At 46.1% G+C, this 23064-nt stretch overlaps 1 protein-coding gene across 2 annotated transcripts in view; it reads left to right on the top strand.

The window, feature by feature from the left end:
* The window catches only part of SLIT3 (slit guidance ligand 3), a 537089-nt gene extending 521423 nt beyond the window's left edge, over nucleotides 1–15666 (top strand). For both annotated transcript variants that reach the window (XM_075056287.1, XM_075056286.1), the window contains exons 34-37: nucleotides 5895–6049; nucleotides 8421–8706; nucleotides 10910–11118; nucleotides 12268–15666. In XM_075056287.1, the coding sequence (XP_074912388.1) occupies nucleotides 5895–6049; nucleotides 8421–8706; nucleotides 10910–11118; nucleotides 12268–12506 (889 nt within the window). In that variant the 3' untranslated portion in view covers nucleotides 12507–15666. The remainder of the gene's footprint in view (nucleotides 1–5894; nucleotides 6050–8420; nucleotides 8707–10909; nucleotides 11119–12267) is intronic.
* The last annotated feature ends 7398 nt before the right edge of the window (nucleotides 15667–23064 follow it).

The raw sequence follows: 23064 nt of genomic DNA, 5'->3' as shown, positions 1-23064 counted from the left end.
GTGCTTGGGACTGGAGTAGAGGGGAAAGAAAATACAGGAGGGAGAAGAGAAATAGATAAAAACCGAGAAGGGAAATCAGTTCTTTTATATGTTCCCTGGGGGTTTATGTTTAATACACATCCCTTTCCCTTAATGTCTTTGTGTTCTGGAGTCTAAGACCCCAGCAGAGGCTGTGTCCAGGGCCTGCGTGCAGTGCCCTGCACAATGGGTCCATCGGCTCATCTTGCTGGAATTGCTCTGACAGATGAGGCCAGCTCCCTGCGATATGAAATTTCAATGACACTTTCACAGAGCCCTCTCTAGTGGCCTCTCTTCCCTGTGAGGGCAGGTCTGAGCTTCCCACCTGGGCACAGAGGGAACAGAAGGTGCTGGACCCAGGGCCTTCTCATGAGCTTTGGAAGCTGGGCTCTCCTCACGTGCCCAGTATTTTCCTCTCTCTTTTTTTTTTTCCAAATCGGATCAGATGCCATGGCCAGCTCTCAGTGGGGGTAACCTTGATGAAAGCAATGTAATAGATTGTGCAGGACATGTAACCTGGGCTATGAAAAGACGAGTGTAATGGAGAAGAGAAAGGTAAGGGGTGTTGCTGGTTAAGGAGCATCAAGCGTGTCCCCTTTGCTGGGGAGGCAGGGCACTGCGGGACAGCAGCTACCCCTCGTCAGCACCTGGGGGGCTCCCGGGGCAGCCAGCTCCGACTGGGATCAGTTCACGGCACTGCTCTCTGGAGGAATCCTCCTGCCAACGCTCCCCATTTGGCTGTGCATTACTTCCTTTCCCTCAAGATGAATACTTTAAGGGACCTGAAGTGATTACACTCGGAAGGAAACCAAAACGGTTTCTCAGCATCAAGTTCATAACGAGACTCAAGTGAAGGTCCTGTAGAGACTGTGAATAGAGTCTATGAAACGTCTGACGAGATGGGCCCTCACCGGACTGCTGCTTGCAGTACGAGAAACAGTTCCTGGGTCCTGAAGAATCTCTCTCTGTTACATAAAACCGGTCTTTTGATTCCTTTTACTGCTTACTTTTTAGCAAGTCTAATTATTAAATTCCTGAAAATCCTTGCTTACACTTTGAATGTTTACACTTCAAACATAATTCCTCCCTTTTTTTCCAACAAGAATGTATTGCAAACTGCATATCATCCAATGGTGCTGGAAGTTGGAAGTTGGCTAAAAACTCATGACGGTCTTTTTTAATAGCTTGGAAAAATCTCAGGAGCCAGGCCTTGGTTTGCTAGCGCCCCCGAGAAAAGCAGCTGGCTCAAATCTAGCAGCCCCTTGGCTTCTTCCGTCAGTTCCTTTCCCCTCTCCCTGGCTTTGCTCAGACGTATTACCTTGATTTAACCATAAAGCATGAAAACCTTTGCAAAAAGGAAGGAGTTGGGTAACGTCAAGTCAGCTGCCGGCTGCGTGACACGGCGAGATCTGCAGCAGTAAAGCAATTGGGAGCAGCCAGCCAAAACCAACCTGCCCGATCAGCTTACAAAAGCTCCTGCGGGTCCCTGTCCCGAGCGAGCGGGTGCAAGGCTGGGTCGCGGACGGGGCGGTGAGCATCCCTCCCGGCGGCGGGAGAGGAGGAGGAAGGCGGGAGGAAGGCGCGGGCCCGGCCCCGCCGTCCCCTGGCGCCGCCGTCCGCTCCGCGGTGCTCCGGCGCCCTCTGCCGCCCGCCCGCCGCCGCCGCCGCCGCTGCCGCCGCCCCGGCCCCCGCCGCGGGGCTCGACGGGGCCCCCGCCGGGTTTACGGCCCGGCGTCCCGCTCCGAGCCCGGCGGCCGGCGTTCGGCACAGCGCCGGCGGTGTCGGCCCGGCGGGTCTCAAGCCCGCAGCCCTGCGCCCACCGGCACCGGGCGCGGTGAGGCCGCGGCGCGGGGCTGCTGACGAAAGGCGGAGATCCCCGACTCCGAGGCGGGTATCGACGTACCGCAGGCTGTTTCGGGAGGACGAGCTCGGTGAGACCACCTGACCCCCAATAAGCATTCAATTAAGATTTTAATGAAACCCTTGCAGAGAGCTGGGTCAGGGAGAGGCCCCTTGAAAAAAAGCCGAGCGCAGCAAGTTTGTGCCGCGAGCCGCGTTGCGATGCGCTGCTCGGCGTCTGTGGCTTTCTTCCCTTCATCTCCAGCCAAGCCACTGTCTCCAGCTGCCTCAGACGATTGCTGAGTCTCCTAAAGGCCCAGCTACGCAAGAGGCTCTGAGGAGAGTTCGTACGGCTTTTCTCTCACCGCTGGTTTCTCCCCCGATGTCTCCGTCTCTCTCAAAATCCAAGGGCATCTTAATGTCTTTCTGTCAGCCACAGCAATGAGTGCTTTAACACAAGTATCTCCCGGCTGGGGATTTTCTGCCATCCTGGCCATCCACACTCAGCTTTTCTATCATATGTCTGCGTCTTCTCAAAAAGCAAATGAGTGCTTTGCCTGTTTTGACTTTATCTGCTTTACAAAACTGCCCTGGCGGGCGATGGCTGCAAGTTACTTTGTTTCTCAAAGTCCAGGCACAGATTTTTTTAATTCGGAGTTAAAAAGTGAAATAGTCAGAAGTGAGTAATATTCATCCACAGGTACCTACGGACAGGGACCTCTCACTCCCTTTCCAGCAAAACTACCAGCCCTGGGTACGCTAAAAGGTGTGAGCACCACGTGGGGTGGCTGCTTCCATCGCCAGGACACACAGACTTTTGTTTGCCTGTTAGCTAAGGCATAATCTGGAAAAAGCACATGCTGTGGAGGAGTAGGTGATTAATGCCTGTGAAATCCTGGCCCAGAGAAGAGCCAGCCCTGCCAGACATGATAATGTTGTCCTCCGACAAATGGTCATAGCTTGGCCTTCTTCAGATAACGATGTGGTTTTATGCGTTAGCTTCAGATACTGATCCCACCGGGGAAGGGGTTCCCTGTCGTACAGCCATCCATCCCACCTCCTCAATGCTCAGCTCTCAGAGCTGATGGGTTTTGGCTATACTTCTTCCTTTCGTTGGCAATTCTGCATAGACTAACAATTACAAATACGCATTTCCATTTATCTCGCACCTTTCAGCTGGAAGTCAAAGTAGTTTACCCATATGAATTAAGCATTGCAACACAACAGTTAGATATGCAGGGAGTACATAGGGATCACCCGGTCAGCACATTGCTGTAACACAGCTGTTTCTTGTAATGTGGCAGATACTTAGCAGAATTCAAGAATATCTAAACAGAAACTTTGGACCAGCTGGTTTCAAACTTATTTGAGTTGTCAATCCATAAAGTAGCCTGCTAAAGGTGTGGGCCCCAACACAGCAGACTCAGGAACGGTGATGATAGGCTTGGTTTTCGGAGTTGCAGGCGCTACATCACCTTTGGCAAGGAGTCTAGCATAAGTCCTCAGCCTCTTATCCCAGCCCACGCAACTCACTGCCCTTGCAGTGGCCCTGATATGACTGTATTTTGAGCCAGACTGTCTACTGGATCAACTGGATCTGGATTTTTGTACAATGTTAAACTTTTGTTTGTTTGTTTTTGGTTTTGTTTTAAAAAAAAACACTTCAGTCAGTACCATCAGCTCCAGGTTCTTGAGACCTGGCTCCCCGGGGCTCTCTTGCCATCCTGAGGACGGGCAGGAACCGCAGCCCAGCTGCTTTCCTGCAGGTCAAGGATGAGCAGTTCAGCCAGCAGAGCTTTCCTGGGAGCTGTTCTGTGGCAGAATTAACTTACCTCGTGTTTATGTAAAGCTACACCATAAAGGTGCTCATATACTGCTGTCATCTTATAACCTCTGTAATCTTACGTAAACTTTTAAAGGCATATGTGTTTGTGATTCATCCCAGAAACCTGTGGGGACAGCAGCACTGTAGAGGCACGTTAGCTCAGTTCTGAAACAGCTGTGCGCTCTTAAACAAGCACATCCTCAGAAATGCCTGCAGTGCTGAATTTCTGCCTGACATTGCTCAGGCATAATTGGTTACGTCAGGTCTACTGTAAAACATCATAAAAATGGAACTTCTTCCAGGAACAACTGAATTCTGGTAATTTCAAAGTCATGTACTTTGCTTCTGAAGTTGAGGTCCTATTTCCATGCTACACCACCCTTACACATCAGTTTTGCAGGACTGGGCACTAAAGATGGGCAGCACATCATCTAGGTTGAGAGGTGGACACATCTAAAAGGTGATTCTTCCTCAGAGATGAGTCACTCCGTAAGTGTGCCAGTTTCTCTCCACTGATAGTAAAGAAAATCTGGGTAAATAGAGACATCTACATTGCAGCTTTACAGAACCCCTGAAAGAAATCTGACCTATGACTTTGTAACTTACTGAGAGAGGATGCTGAGCTTACAGGCTATTTGAATGAGCAGAAACCCATTCTTAAAACTAACCTTTTACATTTTAATATGGTATTTACCACTTGTGCAGCAATCCCAAATCCAGATTTGGCTAAGCAGTATCTCAGGATGCCTAAATCCCACAGTTGGTGTTTTCTGTCTTTATCCTTACGTAAGAGAACCACCACCCATCTAGCAAGCCTGCCAGGAGGAATTTGGAAAAGGATGCTCACAGGCCAAGCTTAAGATGTGTTGGCAACACTGTGCATGTGGGCAGTTTACGTAGCCCACAGTCTAATTTTGGCTGTAACCGCTACTGCTATTAGATTCTCATTATGCACTGGTGTTTGCATGCATATGGAACAGAGGCTGTACCATTTAATTACATCTACAGCAGGGGAAATGTCCCATCACATCTCTAACTACCAGCCTAATTTGAAACCCTCTTTGCTCAAGAGCAGGTAATCCCACCCTTGCCCCTCCCTGCTTTTGGGAGTGCATGAAGTTATCAAGTTGTTTTAGAGAATTTCAACAGGCAGCATAAAGGCTTGAGATCTGAAGCTGCCCTGAAAATAAAAAATGATAGTGTGATGCAAATTGAATTGTACCACTGCATCTTTTAATTTCTGGGAGACTGAACTGAACATGAAGGTGGAGATGGTATGTGGTGCAGACTAGCAAAGAGCTGTTATCTGACTCACTGCAGGCTTCATGCATTTGAAAAATCAGTGTTAAAAATACCTGAGCAATAAATAAATACACGGTGCCTTTAATACCTTGTCTGCTCAGATGGCTACCTGCTCCCTGTCATCCCCCCCAAATTCCTGCTGTCTTGTTCTCAGACCTCAATCTACACCTAAATGTTTCTCAAAGAGGAGTAGCACTTTGTCGGTTTTCCTTGCATTCAGGTATGACTGTATTGTGTTGTATTGTATTGTGTTGTGTTGTATTGTATTGAACAAAGTACCCCAGTCATTTATAAGCCAAAAACTCCTGAGTTCCTTCTGGGGCTTTAAGAAACCCAGCCTGTCCTTATGCCTTAGCATGTAGTTACAAGAGACTTCTGCTGTGAGGAAGTGCTGGTTTCAGAGGCCCCTGCTGTCTCTTGCCCCAAACTGCAGTCCCTCCCTGCCCCTGTGAAACAATTTGCGTTTAAACTAACCATACAAGAAGAAATCATTTCAGTGATCCAGCTTGTAAATGGGCACCAAGCAGTGTGACAGAGGGGAGCAAGCTGCGGCTGAGAGCACAGAATAGGGGATTTTAGGTAATTTTGCCACCAAAGCCAATATATCATGTAGCTACACCCTTGCTTTTCTGCCTGGGGAAACACAACTACAGTAGCTACTATTCTGATTACCTGTCCTCTCAAGTGTTGTATATCTGTAGTTACTGCCTGCACAGGCATCAGCAATGTTTAGATTTGTACCTTGGAGGCTCACACTAGAAGAAATGTCAAGAATACAGTGACCGTAAAGGAGCACGGAATAGGAGCCGTGCCTTGCAAGGTGTAACACCAGGACACAGGATCTCACAGAAGCAGACGCAGTTCATTGTTAACGTCATCTTCTAATTCTCTTTTTTTCTTTTACTTTTAGTGTGGAAACAGTAAATGATGGGCAGTTTCATAGTGTGGAACTCGTGATGCTGAATCAAACTCTGAACCTGGTGGTGGACAAGGGGACGCCCAAGAGTCTAGGAAAACTCCAGAAACAGTCTCCTGTCAGCCTCAACACACCCCTCTACATTGGAGGTATAGTGAGTTGCTCTGGACTTTGAGATTTTAGCATGTCTTCTCAGAAGCAAATCATCTTCTGTCCTCTGGAGAGGACTCTCCAGGGCCAGGGTGCGGAAACTAGCAGTTTGCCTTTCCTCTCTGCCAGAGGTTGCTTCCCTGAACAGAGAGCCTGGAAACCACACCTCTGCTGTTCTGCTTCGTACTCCATAGTCCACTAGCACCCCACCACACGGCCAGCACAAGCTCACATGCCAGACCAGGGAAGTTAACCCCAGCACAGCGCAGGCAGTTTCTACATTATACAGCCACGGCAAGAACAATCAGTTTGTCATTTCTAAAGCTTTCAGAACTGGCTGGCACCAAGATGTTGTGGTTGAAGAATACAATGGAAGTGTTACAAACAGTCACGGCAAAAAAGCAAATCAATAGTCAGTAGGTTTAAATATACCATAAATGAGAGGTCTTTCCACTGGAAATTTTATAGAGGTCTACAATTTTTTGGGGGAAAAAAAGATTAAAACCTCCAAACCATGTTAACACAGAAGCTGATAATGAACTTCTTGGCTAATAGTTTTCTCACAAGAAACTGAAGCCAGAGCTTCAGTATTAGAAAGATATTAGAATTGACCAAACTTCAGTTAAGAAGTTTTTTCACATTCGGTACTGATTTTGGGGGGAAGGAGGGGCCAAGTGGGGTGGGGAACAGATGCCCAGAATAATGAGTATCCCTCTGATTAGGTGTCTGGATATGTGAGACAGCATAAAGGCTGTGTTCTGCCCAATTGATTTGTTTTTGCCAGAACCCCCCACTAGGTCTATTCTGGACTGAATGTTGAAATCTCTCCCTTTGTGTAACACAGAGTTCTTGAATTTTTCAGTCAGCCTGTTCTAAATACAAAAGTCAGCAGAACAATAATAGACTGAGAAAGTCTTTGGGCTTTTTCTAATGATATCATTGAAGCCAATAGTAGAAACTCTCACCAACCTCACTTGTTGTTGGTCAAGCCTTTTGTAAATAATTACCTTTAATAACACTTTCCTAAAAGAATGCTGAATGTTGCACTTGTAAATCAGAAAACTGGCTAATCTTGCTTTGTACAGAGCTGAACTTTTATAATTGGCTCCTATTAAGAATGTCACAGGCTATTGAAGAGCATTATGAATCAAAAGCTAATCTGTTGTTGAGGCCATCACAATTTCTCCCTCCAGCGCAGCATAAAAGATACCAACTCCACAGCAATTTATACACAGGGAACTTGGGAAGTAATCAAGTGGAAAAGTTTTGTTAATGGATAAGCATTGTGGATCAATACTAATTCTCAAAAAGTACCTACAAAAAATGCATTCACAGGACAAACCTGAGACCTGAAATAAAGGACTATTGGATACCAGATGTCATGGGCTCAGTGGAGACTTTTTTTATTGCCCATTAAACCCTCACTGTCCTGCATGTGCCACCTCTCTGTGTGTAGCATTCCCATGGATGCCAGCTGCCCTTCCACTGCAGACTGTTTAATTAAAGTAATTGATTAAATTATCCCAGAGCAATTGTTCCTAACCTACGCTAAGCTTTAAGACAGACACGATTTTGTCCATCTCTCCAACTACATCACCTGGTATAGCAACTTTCCTCCTAACACAGATTTAAACAAAGATGCTGGTTTTGGTTTAAGACCATCTTTAACAGTGGAGTTACTTATGGATAACAAATTCAGAGGCCTTACATGGTTGAAAATGGAAGCACTTGCCTATGCTAATGCATCTATACAGCCCAAGAGGATGTCAGTGGGGAGGGCGTAACACAACATCCAAAAGAACCTGCTGGCCATCTGAGCATATGAACTCTTCCAAGTGCTTTAGCAAAATGGAGGGTACTCACCACAAAGACTTGGCCTGGCCCCCCAAAGTGCTGTTCCCTGTCTCTAGTGTTTACCTGCACTAGTTTCGGTGGGGTGCACTCTTACCACTCCTCGTCTTAATGCTGTGATCTTGTAATGCGTACCTATCTTGCTGTATCCCAGAGGTGGTGGCTACCTGCTGTCAAGTAAATACATTCTCAAACCTTTCGGAAGGATAATTGCTATTAAACTATAGACAGAAGGAGCATTATCTAAGGACAAGAACACATGGCCATTGGCCAAAAAAAAAGGACTTTTTCTTTTTCTTGTCCTGTACTTCCTACATAAGCTTGGGCAAGTGATTTTATTTTTGTTTCTTTCCATTTCCAGAATGAGGTCAATGAGACTGTGCTACCTTATGAAGGTCCTATGCAAATTAGTTCTTTAAAGATTATAAGGGGCTGTGACAAAAGAAACATTAGCAATTATAATTTATGTACTATCATTGTAACTGTGAGTAAACCTTCCCTTTTTGTTTTTATCTGAAGGGATCCCGACCTCTACTGGATTATCTTCACTGCGCCAGGGTGCAGATAAGACACCAAATGGTTTTCACGGATGTATTCATGATGTCCGCATCAATAACGAGCTGCAGGATTTCAAGGATTTACCACAGCAGTCACTAGGAGTCCTTCCTGGCTGCAAATCCTGTAACATCTGCAAGCACGGTATTTGCCGGTCCCTAGAGAAAACAAGTGTGATTTGTGAGTGTCACCCAGGCTGGACAGGCCCCCTTTGTGACCAGGAAATTGGAGACCCATGTCTTAACCACAAGTAAGCTTGAATGAATGCTGATAGGGGGTGCAGAAGCTTTACAGCTAATGCATATTTCACATTTCATCTTGTAAAACCAAATCTGACTATTTTTGGAGGTGCTGGGTTCCCACATGAAATTATTGACAGTTGTGAGTCAGCATCCATGGCAACTCTCAATTTCCACGTCTTGTTCTGATGTTGCTCACTCTCCAGATGAGCTCTTTGTCCTAGAGGAATTAAGGTGTTAATACTGCAGGTCATACTTTCAGATGTGACTCTAGGCATTAAAATCTGAAAAATCCTGTTAATGGGTATGGCTTACCTCTGAGGTGGTGAGTGCCTGCACTTATTCAGAGCAGAGCTACCTGTGAGCAGGAGGTACACATTTTAGGGATATGCTCACAGCAGCATTGGACTCAGTATTCAAACTAACTCCCTGAAAACCATTATGCACTCCAATGTGAACAGTTTTAAATTTCCCAAATAGCTGACTTAAATATTACACCCCTTTAAAGTGCAAGTTTAAAGGATAGCATGGAGTTGCATGTGAAGGGAGCATAAGTGTAAAGCATTCACAGTTCAAAGGCTCAATAACCACATCTCCATCAGAAACACTGGATGAATAGCTTGCTTATGGCAAGTACACAAGGAAACAGTCCAATGCAGACCAGCAGTCTGCTTAGTTCAGTGCTGTTTTGTAAGCAGATGGAAGTACTTTTGTTTTAGAAGCTACTTTGGTTGCACTACCTGTGGAAGGGGCTTTTCACAAGCACATACTTTTGACAGGTAAATTGACACAGTGAATAATCACTCTCTTAAGGGCAGAAATTTAACTTGGCACAGGTACCATTTTAGACTTGCTTCTGGGTCTAATTCTGCAAAGTACTGAACCCTGGAAGGTGGTGAGAAGGACCTGAAAGTTTACAGACCAAAGGTATGAAGACCTAAGTGAAGGAACACTCAGAGACCCAAATGTATCCTTGAATTTCCAACATCAGCATGAAGCTGTTGTGGTTGGACAGAGAAAAATAAGGGAGTTCCAGATATTTACGTGATGAGGGATTGTTTCTCTCATAATCCAAGGAGAGTGATGCAATCGTGAACGTAGCCCCCTTGCTAAGGAAAGTAGCTGCATGTATTTTTAATGCTCGCATACTGTCCCACCTTTCATTAAATTACTTTAGCCTTTTGGAGTTGGCTCCTTAAACCCAAGCCCTTTGTGTCCAAGGGAGTATGGTGCCCTGTGGGTAGGTGCCTGCTCCAACACTCACAGATTAATCTCAGTGAGGAAATGCAACTGTAAAGAACAGGTAGTTGATAACAAGAGTTACTATCCAAGCACACCTTTGGTTAGTGGGGCAGAAAATACTACTTTGTATAGACTGTGACTCCCTTTATTACAGTATTTTGCATGTCTTGACGTGACTGAAACTGCTTTTATTATTTGTGCTTTTTAGTTCAAAGCTTAAAAATGAAGTGTACAAGGATTCAACATAAGCAGGGAACAATTTTAGCGTACCAGAAAGAAAATAAATAAAAATAAGACATGGGTTTATGTCAAGCAGGACCTCATATAGCAAAGGTTTATAAGCCCTGAGCAGTTTTTCCTTGGCTGGACAGTGTTGCTTTCTTCCCTATCCTCAGTCCATTTCAAGTCTGTCCCTATCACAGAAGTGGGGCTGGTGTCAACCTGCTAAGGATCAACACCCCTCCCTGTGGTATTCCTCAGAAATACCAAAGCTCACTGCACACCACAGCAGCCAGGGAACCCTTGAACTACAACTGGCCATCAATAAGTCTATGCGTAGCTTTTCTACAAGCACCTTCGTTTATCACACTGTTTTTCATCACCTGATACTATTTGTAGAGTAATTCTGCTAAGGAAGCCTGGGCATGCAGCTAGATTGTTGGCACTTAGTTCCACATGCTGATGCTGTAAATGTGAGCTGTCTTGTGTTGATGCCAAACGTTGGTCCATGCTCACGGAGTCTAATGTTTTTCAAAGAGATTACTTAGGATCACAAAGTCTAAATGTATTCTCTGAACGTTATCCAGTATTCACTGAAAGCTCACAGTTTCTTCAGAGTGTTTGACACTGAACTTCTGGTTTTGGATTAGTATCCTGGAATAAAATGGGCAGAAATGTCAAAACCAAACAACCCTGAGAAAAGGAACTTTCACGCCTAACACAGACCAGCTCTAAATGTTTCTCTTTCTCCAGGTGTCTGCATGGTAAGTGCACGGTGGCCAGTGTTGCTTACACCTGTAAGTGCATGGAGGGCTACACAGGCATGTACTGTGACAAGAAGAACAATTCCTCAAATCCCTGCAGGATTTTGAAATGCAACCACGGCCAGTGTAAAATTTCCGAGCATGGGGAACCCTACTGCGAATGTGATCCAAACTATAGTGGAGAACATTGTGACAGAGGTACGCTTGGCCGCAGGGCCCAGGATGCTGGTCTGCTGCATTTCTGGTTTACACCTTTGTTTTCACCTCTCTTCCATGTGACTTGTATTTGGGGGTAAATGGCAAAGAGTAGAAGATAAAGCTAAGCCAGCCTCTGCAGAGCAATACAGGGAGGAGAAAAGAACCACACAATAGCTAGCTAGCTACTATCCAAACATATGGAAAGGGGGACATCTGTAGTGAAGAGTTTTATTCTGTCTCCTGAATCCTCAAGGTTTGCTGCTCCCAGGATTCTGGTGGGATTTTTGAAGGAGAGTTTGTTGTGAGGTTTACCCTCAGCAAGCAGTGATCAGTTAATTGCAGTGCTGGGAAAGGAGGTCTCACCCTGCATACCAAGGGCTTTGGTAGATGACATGAGCAGGAACTGGAAGGCAGGAGGTACTGCTCATCTGAAGTGGCAGTGAAAGTCCTCTGCTTGCTCCCTTTGACACAGCTGGGCGGGTTTCCTGGGGAATCCCACAGATCATGCTGGACTTTCCTACTCTGGCAGCAGCCCAACTCTTCTGCCCTGACCTGAAAACACTCACTGGAAACTCAGTGAGTTCTAACTTCATCCCTTCTGCCTCTTTTTGTTCCTGTACAGAAGAAAGGAGCTGGCTTGTATTATTTTTATTTAGGTTGTGCCTTTCTTGTGAATGAACCACAGACTTTCCAAATTATACACATATACAGCCTCACCAAAATGTATCTGGTTGCTGCAAAGTGTCTGCAGAACAGCACAGACATTTTCAGGTATCCCAGATTGCTAATGTCAAGCAGAGCAGGCTGACCTTTGATCCTGAGAAGCAGAGGTAGTAAAACTAATTCATATTTTGCAAGAGTGTTGCAGGATTCAGCACTCAGCATTCATTAAAGCACTTCCAGAACTGCTGATCAAAGCCAGCAGGCCTCCTTGGCCTCTGCCTTGTGCCGGATATTACACATTTGTGTAACACAAGCTCTGTTTTGATGGCAGGTACAAAGCAGTGAAAGATTAAGGTCCTTCTCATGCCATCTGTTTGGCTTGAATGTCTTTACAAGTAGAGGGCTGTTTGCTGATGTTTGGGGAATATCTGGCAAAATAGTTACCACATTTATTTTTTTTCCTTTACATCTCTGTTGTCTTACCAGAGAATCTCTGCCAAGGAGAGATAATTCGAGAAGTAGTCCGTAAGCAGCAGGGCTACACATCATGTGCCACTGCCTCCAAAGTACCCCGCCTGGAATGCCGCGGCAGCTGCGGCAACGGGCAGTGCTGCGTTCCTCTCCGGAGCAAAAGGCGGAAATACTTCTTCCAGTGCGTGGATGGCTCCACCTTCACGGAAGAACTGGAGAGACATGTGGAATGTGGCTGCTCAAAATGCTTATAAGCCATTCTCCAGTCTCTTGCCACTTTAATCGACTCAGAAGCGCTATCAAAACGGGACCTATTTACTTTCAGAGTGAAGAAGAAGAAAAGAATTATTAAGTATATTGTAAAATAAACAAAAAATAGAACTTATTTTTATTATGGAAAGTGACTATTTTCATCTTTTATTATATAAAGTATCGCACCACTTTGGGTATATGTATCATATAGTGAGTTATTTTTACCATGAAACTTTTTTAACAGTTGTAAGAAAAAAAAAATTCAAAAGTTAAAAGTTAAAAAAAAAAATATAAAGAAAACATAGCCTAACAGGAGAAATCCGGGGGTGACTTTATAGTTATGCACAATGAACAAATGTAAAGGTGTTCCAAGGACCTGCCACAGAACTGATACGGGCTGAAGAAATCTCCGAGGCTCTGGGTGGGTCTCCTAAGAGAGAGGATCCCCATGACTGACAGCCATCTCGCCTGCTCAGGCACCCTGAGAAAGCTCCCCCTCGGTCCCTTGCTCTGCCTAACACTGCCGACGCTGTTTTGTTCCTGTACAGTGGCTCCGCTTGCTATTCTTGAACTGGTTCCCTATAGCACGTAGGCACTGCCATAGCTTGAGGCTAACTACATTATTTGACTATTGTAATACTATAATACATTTTTTGCTGTGTATGTTGTATTTATCTGTGTTCACATTATATTCTTCAGCAAATGTATCTATAGAGCACAGGCAGCTCTATCCAAAAGAAGGGGACGAAGGGAAAGGAAGTGGGGAAATACATGTTGCTTTGGGAAATTTGGGGGCAAAATGTGAAATAAGTGCTAAGTAATGCCTAATAAATGACATAGTACTTTTGTGTAAACTCCTCAGCTATGTTATTTCCCAAGTTTGTGCCTTCTTGCTCCCAGCCTTGAGCCCTTTTCTGGATATGAAATATAAGGAATGCACTGCTACATAGTTTCTCACGCCTTGACACTTTAACTTGCAAAGGTTGTAAAGAGCATGAAAATATTGCAGGTGCCAGAGCGTACCTGCAACGTAATGGCTTTTACTCCCACTGTCACTTGAGCCATGGGTGTAAGCTGGGCGGTAGCTGCCTGTTCATCCACACTCTGGTACTGAGCAGTTGGCTACTTTTCCACAGCTTTTTAAACGAGCAGAAGTTGCACTATATCCATGTGAAGGTATTCAGCCGACATTTGTCCACCTTAGCAGCACTCTCTTCTCTGCATGAGGAGAGACATCACAGCTCCATCCCGTCCTGTTCTCGTGTTTGGTGCAGATTGACCAATTCAGCCAAAGCTTTTCCATCTGCACTGCTTCATATCCTGCACTTGTGCCTCCCAAAGGACTCCCATTAACTTTAGCTGTGTTCAGAGCCAACACTGAATAGGAAATGGAAATCAGTGCAGGGATAAATTCTTACTGTGAATGTGAGGCAACAATTGACTCTCGGAGTGAGTTTGATTTTTGGAGGGTTTTTGGCAGGGCTACCTTTCAGGGTCAGTAAGTACGTGCAAAGATTACCATGGATACCTTGAAGTTTTTCTTAGGTTCAAACATCCCCATCAACAACTGTTCCATTATCAGTGTAATTTCTTTCTTTCCCTAATATAGCAATTATTATGGTCCTTTCTTCAGTTTCTCTTTCTCTAAGAGAGGTTAAGTCAGTGATGATTCCTAGCAGCCATAAACTCCTTTTGGGAACGCTCACTGGTCTCACCAGAAAGATCTCAGATCAGGGGCTTCGGCAAAGGATGAGTAGGAAAGCTAAATCAAGAAAAGGGGGCTTTTGTTTGACTGGGGCTTTGGAAAGATGCACAGAATGCAACCCTGCCGTGACAAGTATAAGTGTTTATTTCCCATTAAAGTGTCCATCTAGTTATCATGCAACCAGAAAGCTCTAACATGCTTAGCGGTTTTCTGCCATGTCACATCTCTCCTTAACTGCAGCAGTTCATTCATATTTGTTTGTTACTACCAGAGCAACTTGAGCAGAAGGGACATAACCAATACAATAGCCATCTCACAAAATAAGTATCAGTGTGTGGAGCCTGCAATCAGTGAAACATGAAACAATCATTAGTTAATGTGCTAAACTCTCATTGAAACCATACAGCTCAAGAGCCAGGGAAAAACTAACCCTGGCTGCAAGTACTGTGGGCTGCTTTTTACTTTGAATATAACATCAGAAGCTCATAGCAGCTGGAGTTTGTGGTGTACAACAAAAACCACCCAAACCCACAACCTACACATTTTAAAAATTTGTGCAAGTAACTGCAGGCACTTGGGCAAATATGTGCCTGGCACACCACTACCATTAATGTTTCATTCCAGCTTAAAACACTTTAATTTCTAAAGAAGCAGCTGCTATGGTGTCAGGCAGAAGAAATCCAGACTGAGCAGTGGCTTACAAGCCTTCTGTGTGCTCTACTGCACTATTTGTAGCCACTAAACTGCCAAGGCCTGCAGAAACACGGCCCCTCTTGAACATCAACCAAAACAGCGTTCACGTTGCCCCTTGAGCAGCAACACGTATGAGTAGGAAGGTGACATTTACTCGTGGCCTCGCACCTGCTGGAGGGTGCTTTAAAAGGAATGACCTTGACTGGCAAGGCAAAAGCCATCAACATCTTGTTAACACATCACTGTGGGATTTATTTAAGCAAAGCCTTGCAGCAAAGAGACCAGCAACAACTCAGCAAGGCTGGCCCTGTTCCTGGCCCTTTTCTGTCATGGCACTTCAATGTTAAGCGTTGGGATAAAGAACTAAGAATATCTATTTTGTAACCAAATTATGCAAATTTTGTATGCTTTTAGGCAGCACTTGCCATTCGATAGTGATGCTTTATGTCAATGATTCTCTGACTTGCTATAGAATTATTTTATGTTAAGAAGAAAATAAAAAGCATTCAGATGTGCCAAAAATGTGAGGTTAACTGAAGTGTAATTAGCTCTGAAAGTTCCTCTGTAACCTGCCTAATGTTACAATAGATTTCAACAACTGCGGGTACAATGCAGTAGTTTTTACCTCTATAAAGTTTTAATATAAAGTGAAGAAAGATGCTTATCCTTAAAAAATGGCAATGCAGACTGGTGTGAACTGATGTATTTTATTAATAGATTCTCATTGTGATGTAAGTTTAAATAAATTGTTGGGTTATGGAAGATTGTAACACACCTTGTGACGCAGATTATTTCTATGTGTATTTGAGTTGTTGAGTCTGACATTTTAGAGTTTGTGAGGTAGCTCACAGAAAATGATGGGGGAACTACACCCGTTCCTCTTGGACAAATCCAGTCAGAGAATGGCTGTAGTTAAATGTAGTATGAACAGTGGTTACATATTCTTATGGCATCACAACCTCGTCTTCTAGGAGTCTTACATGCACAGATGAATTAAGCCACATAGTTTTTGAGCCTGGGAATTTTCTTCAGTGAAATACTTTATTTGCTGGTTGTTTTTTTTTTAACTGTTTGAGAAAGGCTTGCAGCAAAATACACTCATTAACTAATGATAGAATAAATGAAGAAATATTGGGAATTGGGGTCAGAGAAGGTCTGACTGAGGAAATGGAAGTCACACAGCCAACAGTGGATGACAGGGATCTCGTGATGTCCTGACACACATCTATTCCAAATTTGCTGCCACACCTCTGTAGCTGATCATTATTGGTGACCCAGATGTAACGGACCTCTTGTATTCATTGCATTCCAGCCTTAGCATACAACAAAGTGAAGCTCCCACCTGTAGGCCTCAGCCTTCCCTCACCCATGCCCCTGTGTAACGCTCACATATTGCTAATTATGCTTCAGACTACAGCCCTTACAGTTGCCTTTGCCATTCCATGCAAAACTGGTGACAGCACTCAGCCAATAAAAACACTCAGCCATAATGAGCATCATTAAGCCTGAACTATGAAGGTTAATTATGTAATTGTAGCAGATGGTAGCATTTTCACCTAAAGCAAACCCAGCTGAGCCCACTAAAAAAGCTAGCAGGAACTGTTCAAAAATTTCTAGGTACTGGCTGAAGTAACTGGTTTGCACAACAGTTATTTAGTATTGCTCATGGATTTGCAGCGCATGGGTTCCTCGGTGAGCATTCAAGCAATCGCAGCCCAAGGGTGAAATGCTCGTTTGTGCTTCTGCTTGCAGTGCTGTAGGAATTGCTTTTTAGCCATTAGTCTGAGGCAAACAATGCAGAGAAACTGTCTATTCCGTGTCCTTTATCTTTGTTTTTTTTACAGTCGGTGGGGAATAGTTAGATGGTGCTGCTGTTTGCAGGGTGTTTGGCTGCGGGTTTTGCGTTGCTCTCTGGGGGTCCTGTCGCTTCTGGTCTCTGTGACCTCATTTACAAATCACCTCCCAGTTCCTACTTCAGCTTACACAAGATAGCCTCACTGTTCAGTGGACTAGACAGGCAGAACTGGCTTGGTTTTGCCAAGCCCATGGTGTTCTTGAGTAATCCCTTCGGCTTAAGGCCCGGCAGATATCAGACTGGATCACTAGGTGGCAAGTCCAGTATCGTTCTGTGTGTGAGCTGAGCCAGAATGTTTTCCAGGATGTGCCCTATAGCTTTTCAGGACAGCTGAGGTGCATGTCAAATGAGTTGCCCCAAACTGGCCCTTGGGCCCCACCGCTGAAGCAGGACAGGAGCCCAGAGGCGGTACTGCCAGCCACGGGTCGGAACCTTCAGGTTCTATACGGCACACACCTGCATCCTTCAGCTCTGCTAGCCCAGACCCAGCGCTGATCCACCCTCGCGCTGCCACCGCACGTCTCTGCCCCACGCCGGGGCCAGACCCTGACGCCCTGGCACTGCCGCGAGCCCTGCTGGCGTGGCCACCGCGCCACCCGTGTCCGGGTCCCCAGGCGAGTCGCTTCCCCCGGCCGAGGCCGCTCTGTCCCCCTCCCGCTGCCTGGCTTGCGGTCGTCCGTTTCCTCAGTTGTAGGTACGGTTATTCGAAACACAACGAGAGCGCGGACAAACGCCACGATCAGGGCAGCCCCCCCGACCCCAACCCGCTCCGGCGCGGCGCGGGGTCCGCCAGCAGGTGGCGCCGCAGGGCGCGACCCGTCCCGCTCCGCTCGGCGGGGCGTCTGGGAGCGGGGCAGAATAGCATAGCATAGAATAGCATAGCATAGAATAGAATAGCATAGAATAGCATAGACCAGCCTATTTCAGTTGGAAGGGACCTACAACGATCATCCAGTCCAACTGCCTGAGCAACGCAGGGCTGACCAAGTTAAAGCGTGTTATTAAGGGCACTGTCTAAATGCCTCTTAAACACGCACAGGCTTGGGGCATGGACCACCTCCGCAGGAAGCCTGTTCCAGTGTTTGACCGCCATCTCGGTAAAGAAATGCTTCCCAATGTCCAGTGTACACCTCCCCTGGCGCAGCTTTGAACCGTTCCCACACATCCTATCACTGGATACCAGGGAGAAGAGACCACCACCTCCCTCTACGCTTCCCCTCGTCAGGAGGCTGCAGAGAGCAAGGAGGTCGCCCCTCAGCCTCCTTCCCCCCAGACTAGACAAGCCCAAAGTCTTCAGCTGCTCCTCATAGGAGCATATGTGATACACGGATTTTCTGGGAAGTTTTAAATAATAATTCCTCAGGTTTTATTGATCCTGTGCCATGAACTTCCTAGCATTGTTCACATTGCTCCAGTGAGAAAAAGAGCCCCTGCTGTCCCCATGACCTGCAACTTGGCACGGGGTCACTGTGGTCAGGAGCCCGCAGTTTACCCCAGGAATCTGCAGAAACTGGCAGCAGGAGTATGACCCTGCTGAGCCCCAGGATGGCGTGTGTGAGATCTGAGGGTGTCCAACACTTCTTCAGCACCATCCCTCCGCAGCAGGACAATGGCTCCCTGTGCTGGCAGACAGGGCAGCCGGTGCCTGTGCACTGCAGCGGCCTCAGGACGGTGTCATAACAGCATCACGAGGCTGCTGTTGATTGTACCACCATTACTTTGGTGCTAGCACCTTATGGAATAACAACTGATTCTGCTATTTCTACCCTAATTCTGCTGCTGTTTGCTCACACGTGCTGAAACATAAGCACTGCATGCCTGCAGAGTTTATTACCCGGCAGGGTTCTACTCCTAGCTGGTAGGTGCACACCCCTGCAGCCTGTGATACCTCTTGTCTATGCAAGAAAGCACAGCTGTTCCTCTGAGCACCTGCAGCCCTCAGAGAGCCCTGCAGGCAGCAAGAAACCCCTTGGGCGTGTAACGGAGTGCACACATGGTACAAGCACTACTTATTAGTATGAGGAAGCTTAAACTTATACCATGACACATAGGGGCATCCCATAGTCTCACAAGCAGGAGGAACAGAAGTTGCTGCGAGACTTGCATAGCTTTGCATCTTGTTCCTACATGATCTCTTGACCTTCTCCTTTCCCAGGGCTTTTGTGCTTTCAAAGCGAAGTGATGCTCAAGATAATAGTCTGGAGATGACACTGCCTTCTCCTACTGTCTATGACTCTTGTCCCCGTGGCACAAGGATCACTCCTTCTCCATAAAAATAATCTTTTACAACTGTTGTGTCTTACCTGGGAATGAAGAGTACACATCCTACCTCAGAGAGGTGTGGAAGGGAGGAAAGAGGGTCGAATGAGTCCCACAGGAACAATGGCTTTTGTGCTCAGGGGATATGTCAAAACTCACCAGGAATCAGTCCATCACATTTTCAGTGGTCCAGTCTTCCAGCGAACCTGGACCCTGCGCCACTCCAGGCTGCCGGCCGTGCGCTGCTATCCCATGCTCCTGCACTGGCACCTTTATCCTGCCCCACCACCTTGTCTCCAGTGCTGAGACTCAGATCCTGCACTAGGGCAGGGGATGAATTTCTGCAAAGACAGAAAAAGCCAGAACTTAGGTACAGATTTCACCACCCTGGCAAAATGGCAAGAGGCTATGGTCCAGCACAGGGCTATTCCCTAGCATCATCCTTGGAAACTTAAAAACATGGCAGAAGAAATAGCACAAGGCAGACAATAAACATGAAATTTTCACTTGAGGAAACTGAATTTTTGTGAAGTGACAAGCAACTGAAGCCACAGTCCTGCACTGAGAAGGATTGTTAATGACAGGCAAATGACTCAGCCCTGCCTTAGACACTTTGCATGCAGAGGAAGGTTACAGGAACCAAATACCACAAGGTAATTTACGTTGGGGCTTTGCAGCACACGAGATGCTATCATGCTTTTACCTAGCATGTGATAAAAGCATGCACAACAGGCAGTTACTCTAGAGGAACTTAAAATTCCTTACTTATATGCCAGCATATTTTGCGTCTATTAAACTGCCCTAGTTTCTTCTGGGTAAAGCACTCATTGAATTGTTGGGGTGTGTTTGGGGTTTTTTTTATATTTTTTTTTCTTTTTTTACTATGTTGAGTTAAATACAAAAGTATGGTTTAAGGCACTAAGATCCAGATAGATCAACTTGGTCATACCAATAAATAAATGAGATTCTAATATAGCAATAAAATAATTTTTGTCTCACCCCAAAATATCTTTGTAAGTAATACTGGTTTTAAAAAAAAAAAGTCCTTGCCTTCAGGTATATTGTTCATGTAGAATCCTTTCACAAGGTTTCATACCACACAGACATGGTATAGTACTTTAGGATAGTCATTAACAACTATCACTTGGAATCGGTTATATAAATAAATATACATACATTTATATAGCCAATCATACATTCACCTTCAGATTTATTTATTCTTATGGGATATTCAAAGCAGCCTGCTGGCTGATATACAGACAACTCCAATCTAGAAGTGTTCATAACCTATAAATCAACTTGATCTGCAAATTAAGGAATATTCTGAGCCTTTCACAGACCTGTGTTAAAACTTTTAGTTTGAGCTTAAAACCTCTACTCTGAGATGAAATAAAGATAGCTAGGAGTTGAACTTGGCTTCTTTTTTCATATATTCCATCTTAGCTGATGATGTTCAGCTAAAGCATTTCACCTTCTTGTGAAGCAGTACTTAAACTGAACTTTCAGATTTGCTGATCTTGGTTTTAATTGAACAGGCCTCAGCTCATTAATTATCACAGAGCCCTTTATTTATTCCTATTTTTCACATGGGGAGATGAATTAAGAGGGTTTTCTAGATAAAATAGCTTAAAGTGGGCATCCAGCGTATTCAAATTCAGAACCTGCTCTTAAGAAACCCATGCACAAAGTATCTATTTTTGTCCTTAACAGAAGTCAGAGGCTAGGAAAGTAATCACCAAATCTGCATTGCTGGAAAGGGAGAATCGTAATTTCCTCAATGAAAGTCTGAGTCAGGAAGTTTTCTGCCTGTTTCAAGTCGGCAGGAATTGGACAGCTGTCAGGCGTAGACTACGTTTTTCTTGTTTTTCTGGGTTGCATGTGTATGTTTATTACTGGCATTTCCCAGGGATGGTATTTCATTTCCTCTAGAGTTAGAAGGTGTGTAGGAAACACAGTCAGAGTGCAGGCGCTGGAAAAAAATGCCTCAGGATTAAGGTACTGAAAAAAAAAATCTCACTGCAGATCTGTTTTCCCCAACCCCACCAGAGATGTCTGTGCAACACGGCATACCTCATTTTACACAAAACATTCCACACTGCATAGTCTGGTGACGGGCAGGAAATTAAAGATTCTATCTTACGATCACAGTGCGTATTTATGAATGGGCACAAGTTAACTTCCAGGTAGCAGCTAAATTTCTGTATTCCCTAACATGTATGTAAATGCTTGTGTTTAAAATTGCAATAGTAAGCTACATTGCAGTGAAAAACCACAAAGCCACACCAAAATTTCCTCTCTTTGAGAATAACATATGGGAATTTCCACAACTACATGCAGCCTACAGGAAGAGAGCAGTTCTGCAGCCTTGTTAATACACTCTTAACTTCCTTTAAAGGACAAGAAGTAAACATTAAGAAGATTTCAGAATAAGTTTTCCAAATACAGACATTTCAGAAAGCAAACTTGATAAATGGGAGATAGCAGCCACATGAGAATTTTGCTTTTTTTTAATGTAAGACTCTGGACGAAAATAAAGAAGAAATCCTTTTAGGACAGGTTTTAGAATGACACCCAACAAAATACCAGGGCTCAAAGCAGACACCGAACCCTAAAATGAGGCATCTGGGCTCACTCGTTGCGCACAAGGTGGCCAGCGTGGGGAGCAAAGCTCTGCTGGACCTACCGAGCAGGAACTGAGGACAGCGCTACATCTGAATTCTTTCCCTGTAGTAGGGCTGTAAGCAAACACTGTCCTCTTCTGGGGTCCAACATCCAAAATCCTTTGCTGAAGGAAGGTAGTGACCAGGACTAAGCAAAGGTCACTTGGTATGGAGCAAAAGGTTTTTTGGTACGTGTTTAGGGGCAGCGGGAGAATGGAGGATGAAGAGATGGCAGTTCCTGTTTCTACACAATAGGTTTCTGAGTAAACCACTTGCCCAGGAAGTTGAGGATTTGGTCTTTCCTTGGTTTGTGAAGGGTGGCTTCAAAGGAGACTTTTGCCAACGCAAAGCTCGACACACGAGGAAACTTCAGCTTCCAAGACAGAGCTGATGCCCAAATCTTCCTTCTGGACCATAGCTTTTAGATCCATCCTCGATCACAGTAATTGATCTAGAATTACATGCGACTTTATCACAAAGGAGGGGTGGGGAAAAAAAAATGGCTGTCTGCTCTATTACGAGTTCTTGCTGGGAAACTCAGAGCTGCGAGCAGCAGGTTAGAGACCTCGTCATGTCCTGCCACGGTCAGTGAGCTTTCCCTCCAGCTGTCCACAGGAAGGAGAGACTCTCCACAACTCTCGTGATGGGGCAACTAAGTATGAGCCTGTCCTTGTACTGCGTGAGGAAAAACTTCCTGCGGACTGGAATTACTCGTGCCGTTATGGGAGTCCAGGCACCGGCTAATGAAAGGAGCAATTTCCTGAAGTGCCGCTGGCGTGTGGCTGTGCGAGCACTTCCAGTCACGGTCAGGGAAGAATGAAAAACCAACTTCAGCTTCCTTCTTTATTTACTGTCAAAGAGCATTCATGTGGTACTCAGACCTCAGGAGCCGCGCAGGGGGGGCACCCCGGCTCCACAGCGGCAGCTGCCATGCCAGCGGAGGCCCCTCTTGCCTCTTTGGGGGGGGGCCCCTCGGGCGTGCCCCGCTTCCACGCGACCGATGCAGCCGCCGCGGCCCGGTGGCAGCGGCCCGCCCGCCGGAGAGGCGGCAGAGGGGCCGGAGCGGCGGGAGCCCGCCGGCGCCGCCGCCTCAGGGCTGGCTGACAGGAACGGCCCGCCCGCCGCCGCCTCAGGGCTGACAGGAACGGCCCGCCCGCCTTCCCTCAGCCCGCGCGAGCCGCCCGGGCCCCGCCCCCGCCAGGCGGTGGCGCCTCCCGATTGGTCGGCGGGGCCGTGGGGTGACCGGCGGGCGGAGGGCGCCGCGCGGCGCGCCGGGAGCTGTAGGCCGAGCGCGGCGGGGCGGGCTGGGCCGGACTGCGGCTCCCGGCGCGCCTCGCGCCGCCCCGTGACGGGGCGGGGGGGGGAGGAGGAGGGGGGGGGGCAGCGCT

This window comes from Buteo buteo, chromosome 24 (genome assembly GCF_964188355.1).
Source record: "Buteo buteo chromosome 24, bButBut1.hap1.1, whole genome shotgun sequence".
NCBI lineage: Eukaryota > Metazoa > Chordata > Aves > Accipitriformes > Accipitridae > Buteo > Buteo buteo.
This window is presented reverse-complemented; position numbering and strand designations above follow the sequence as displayed.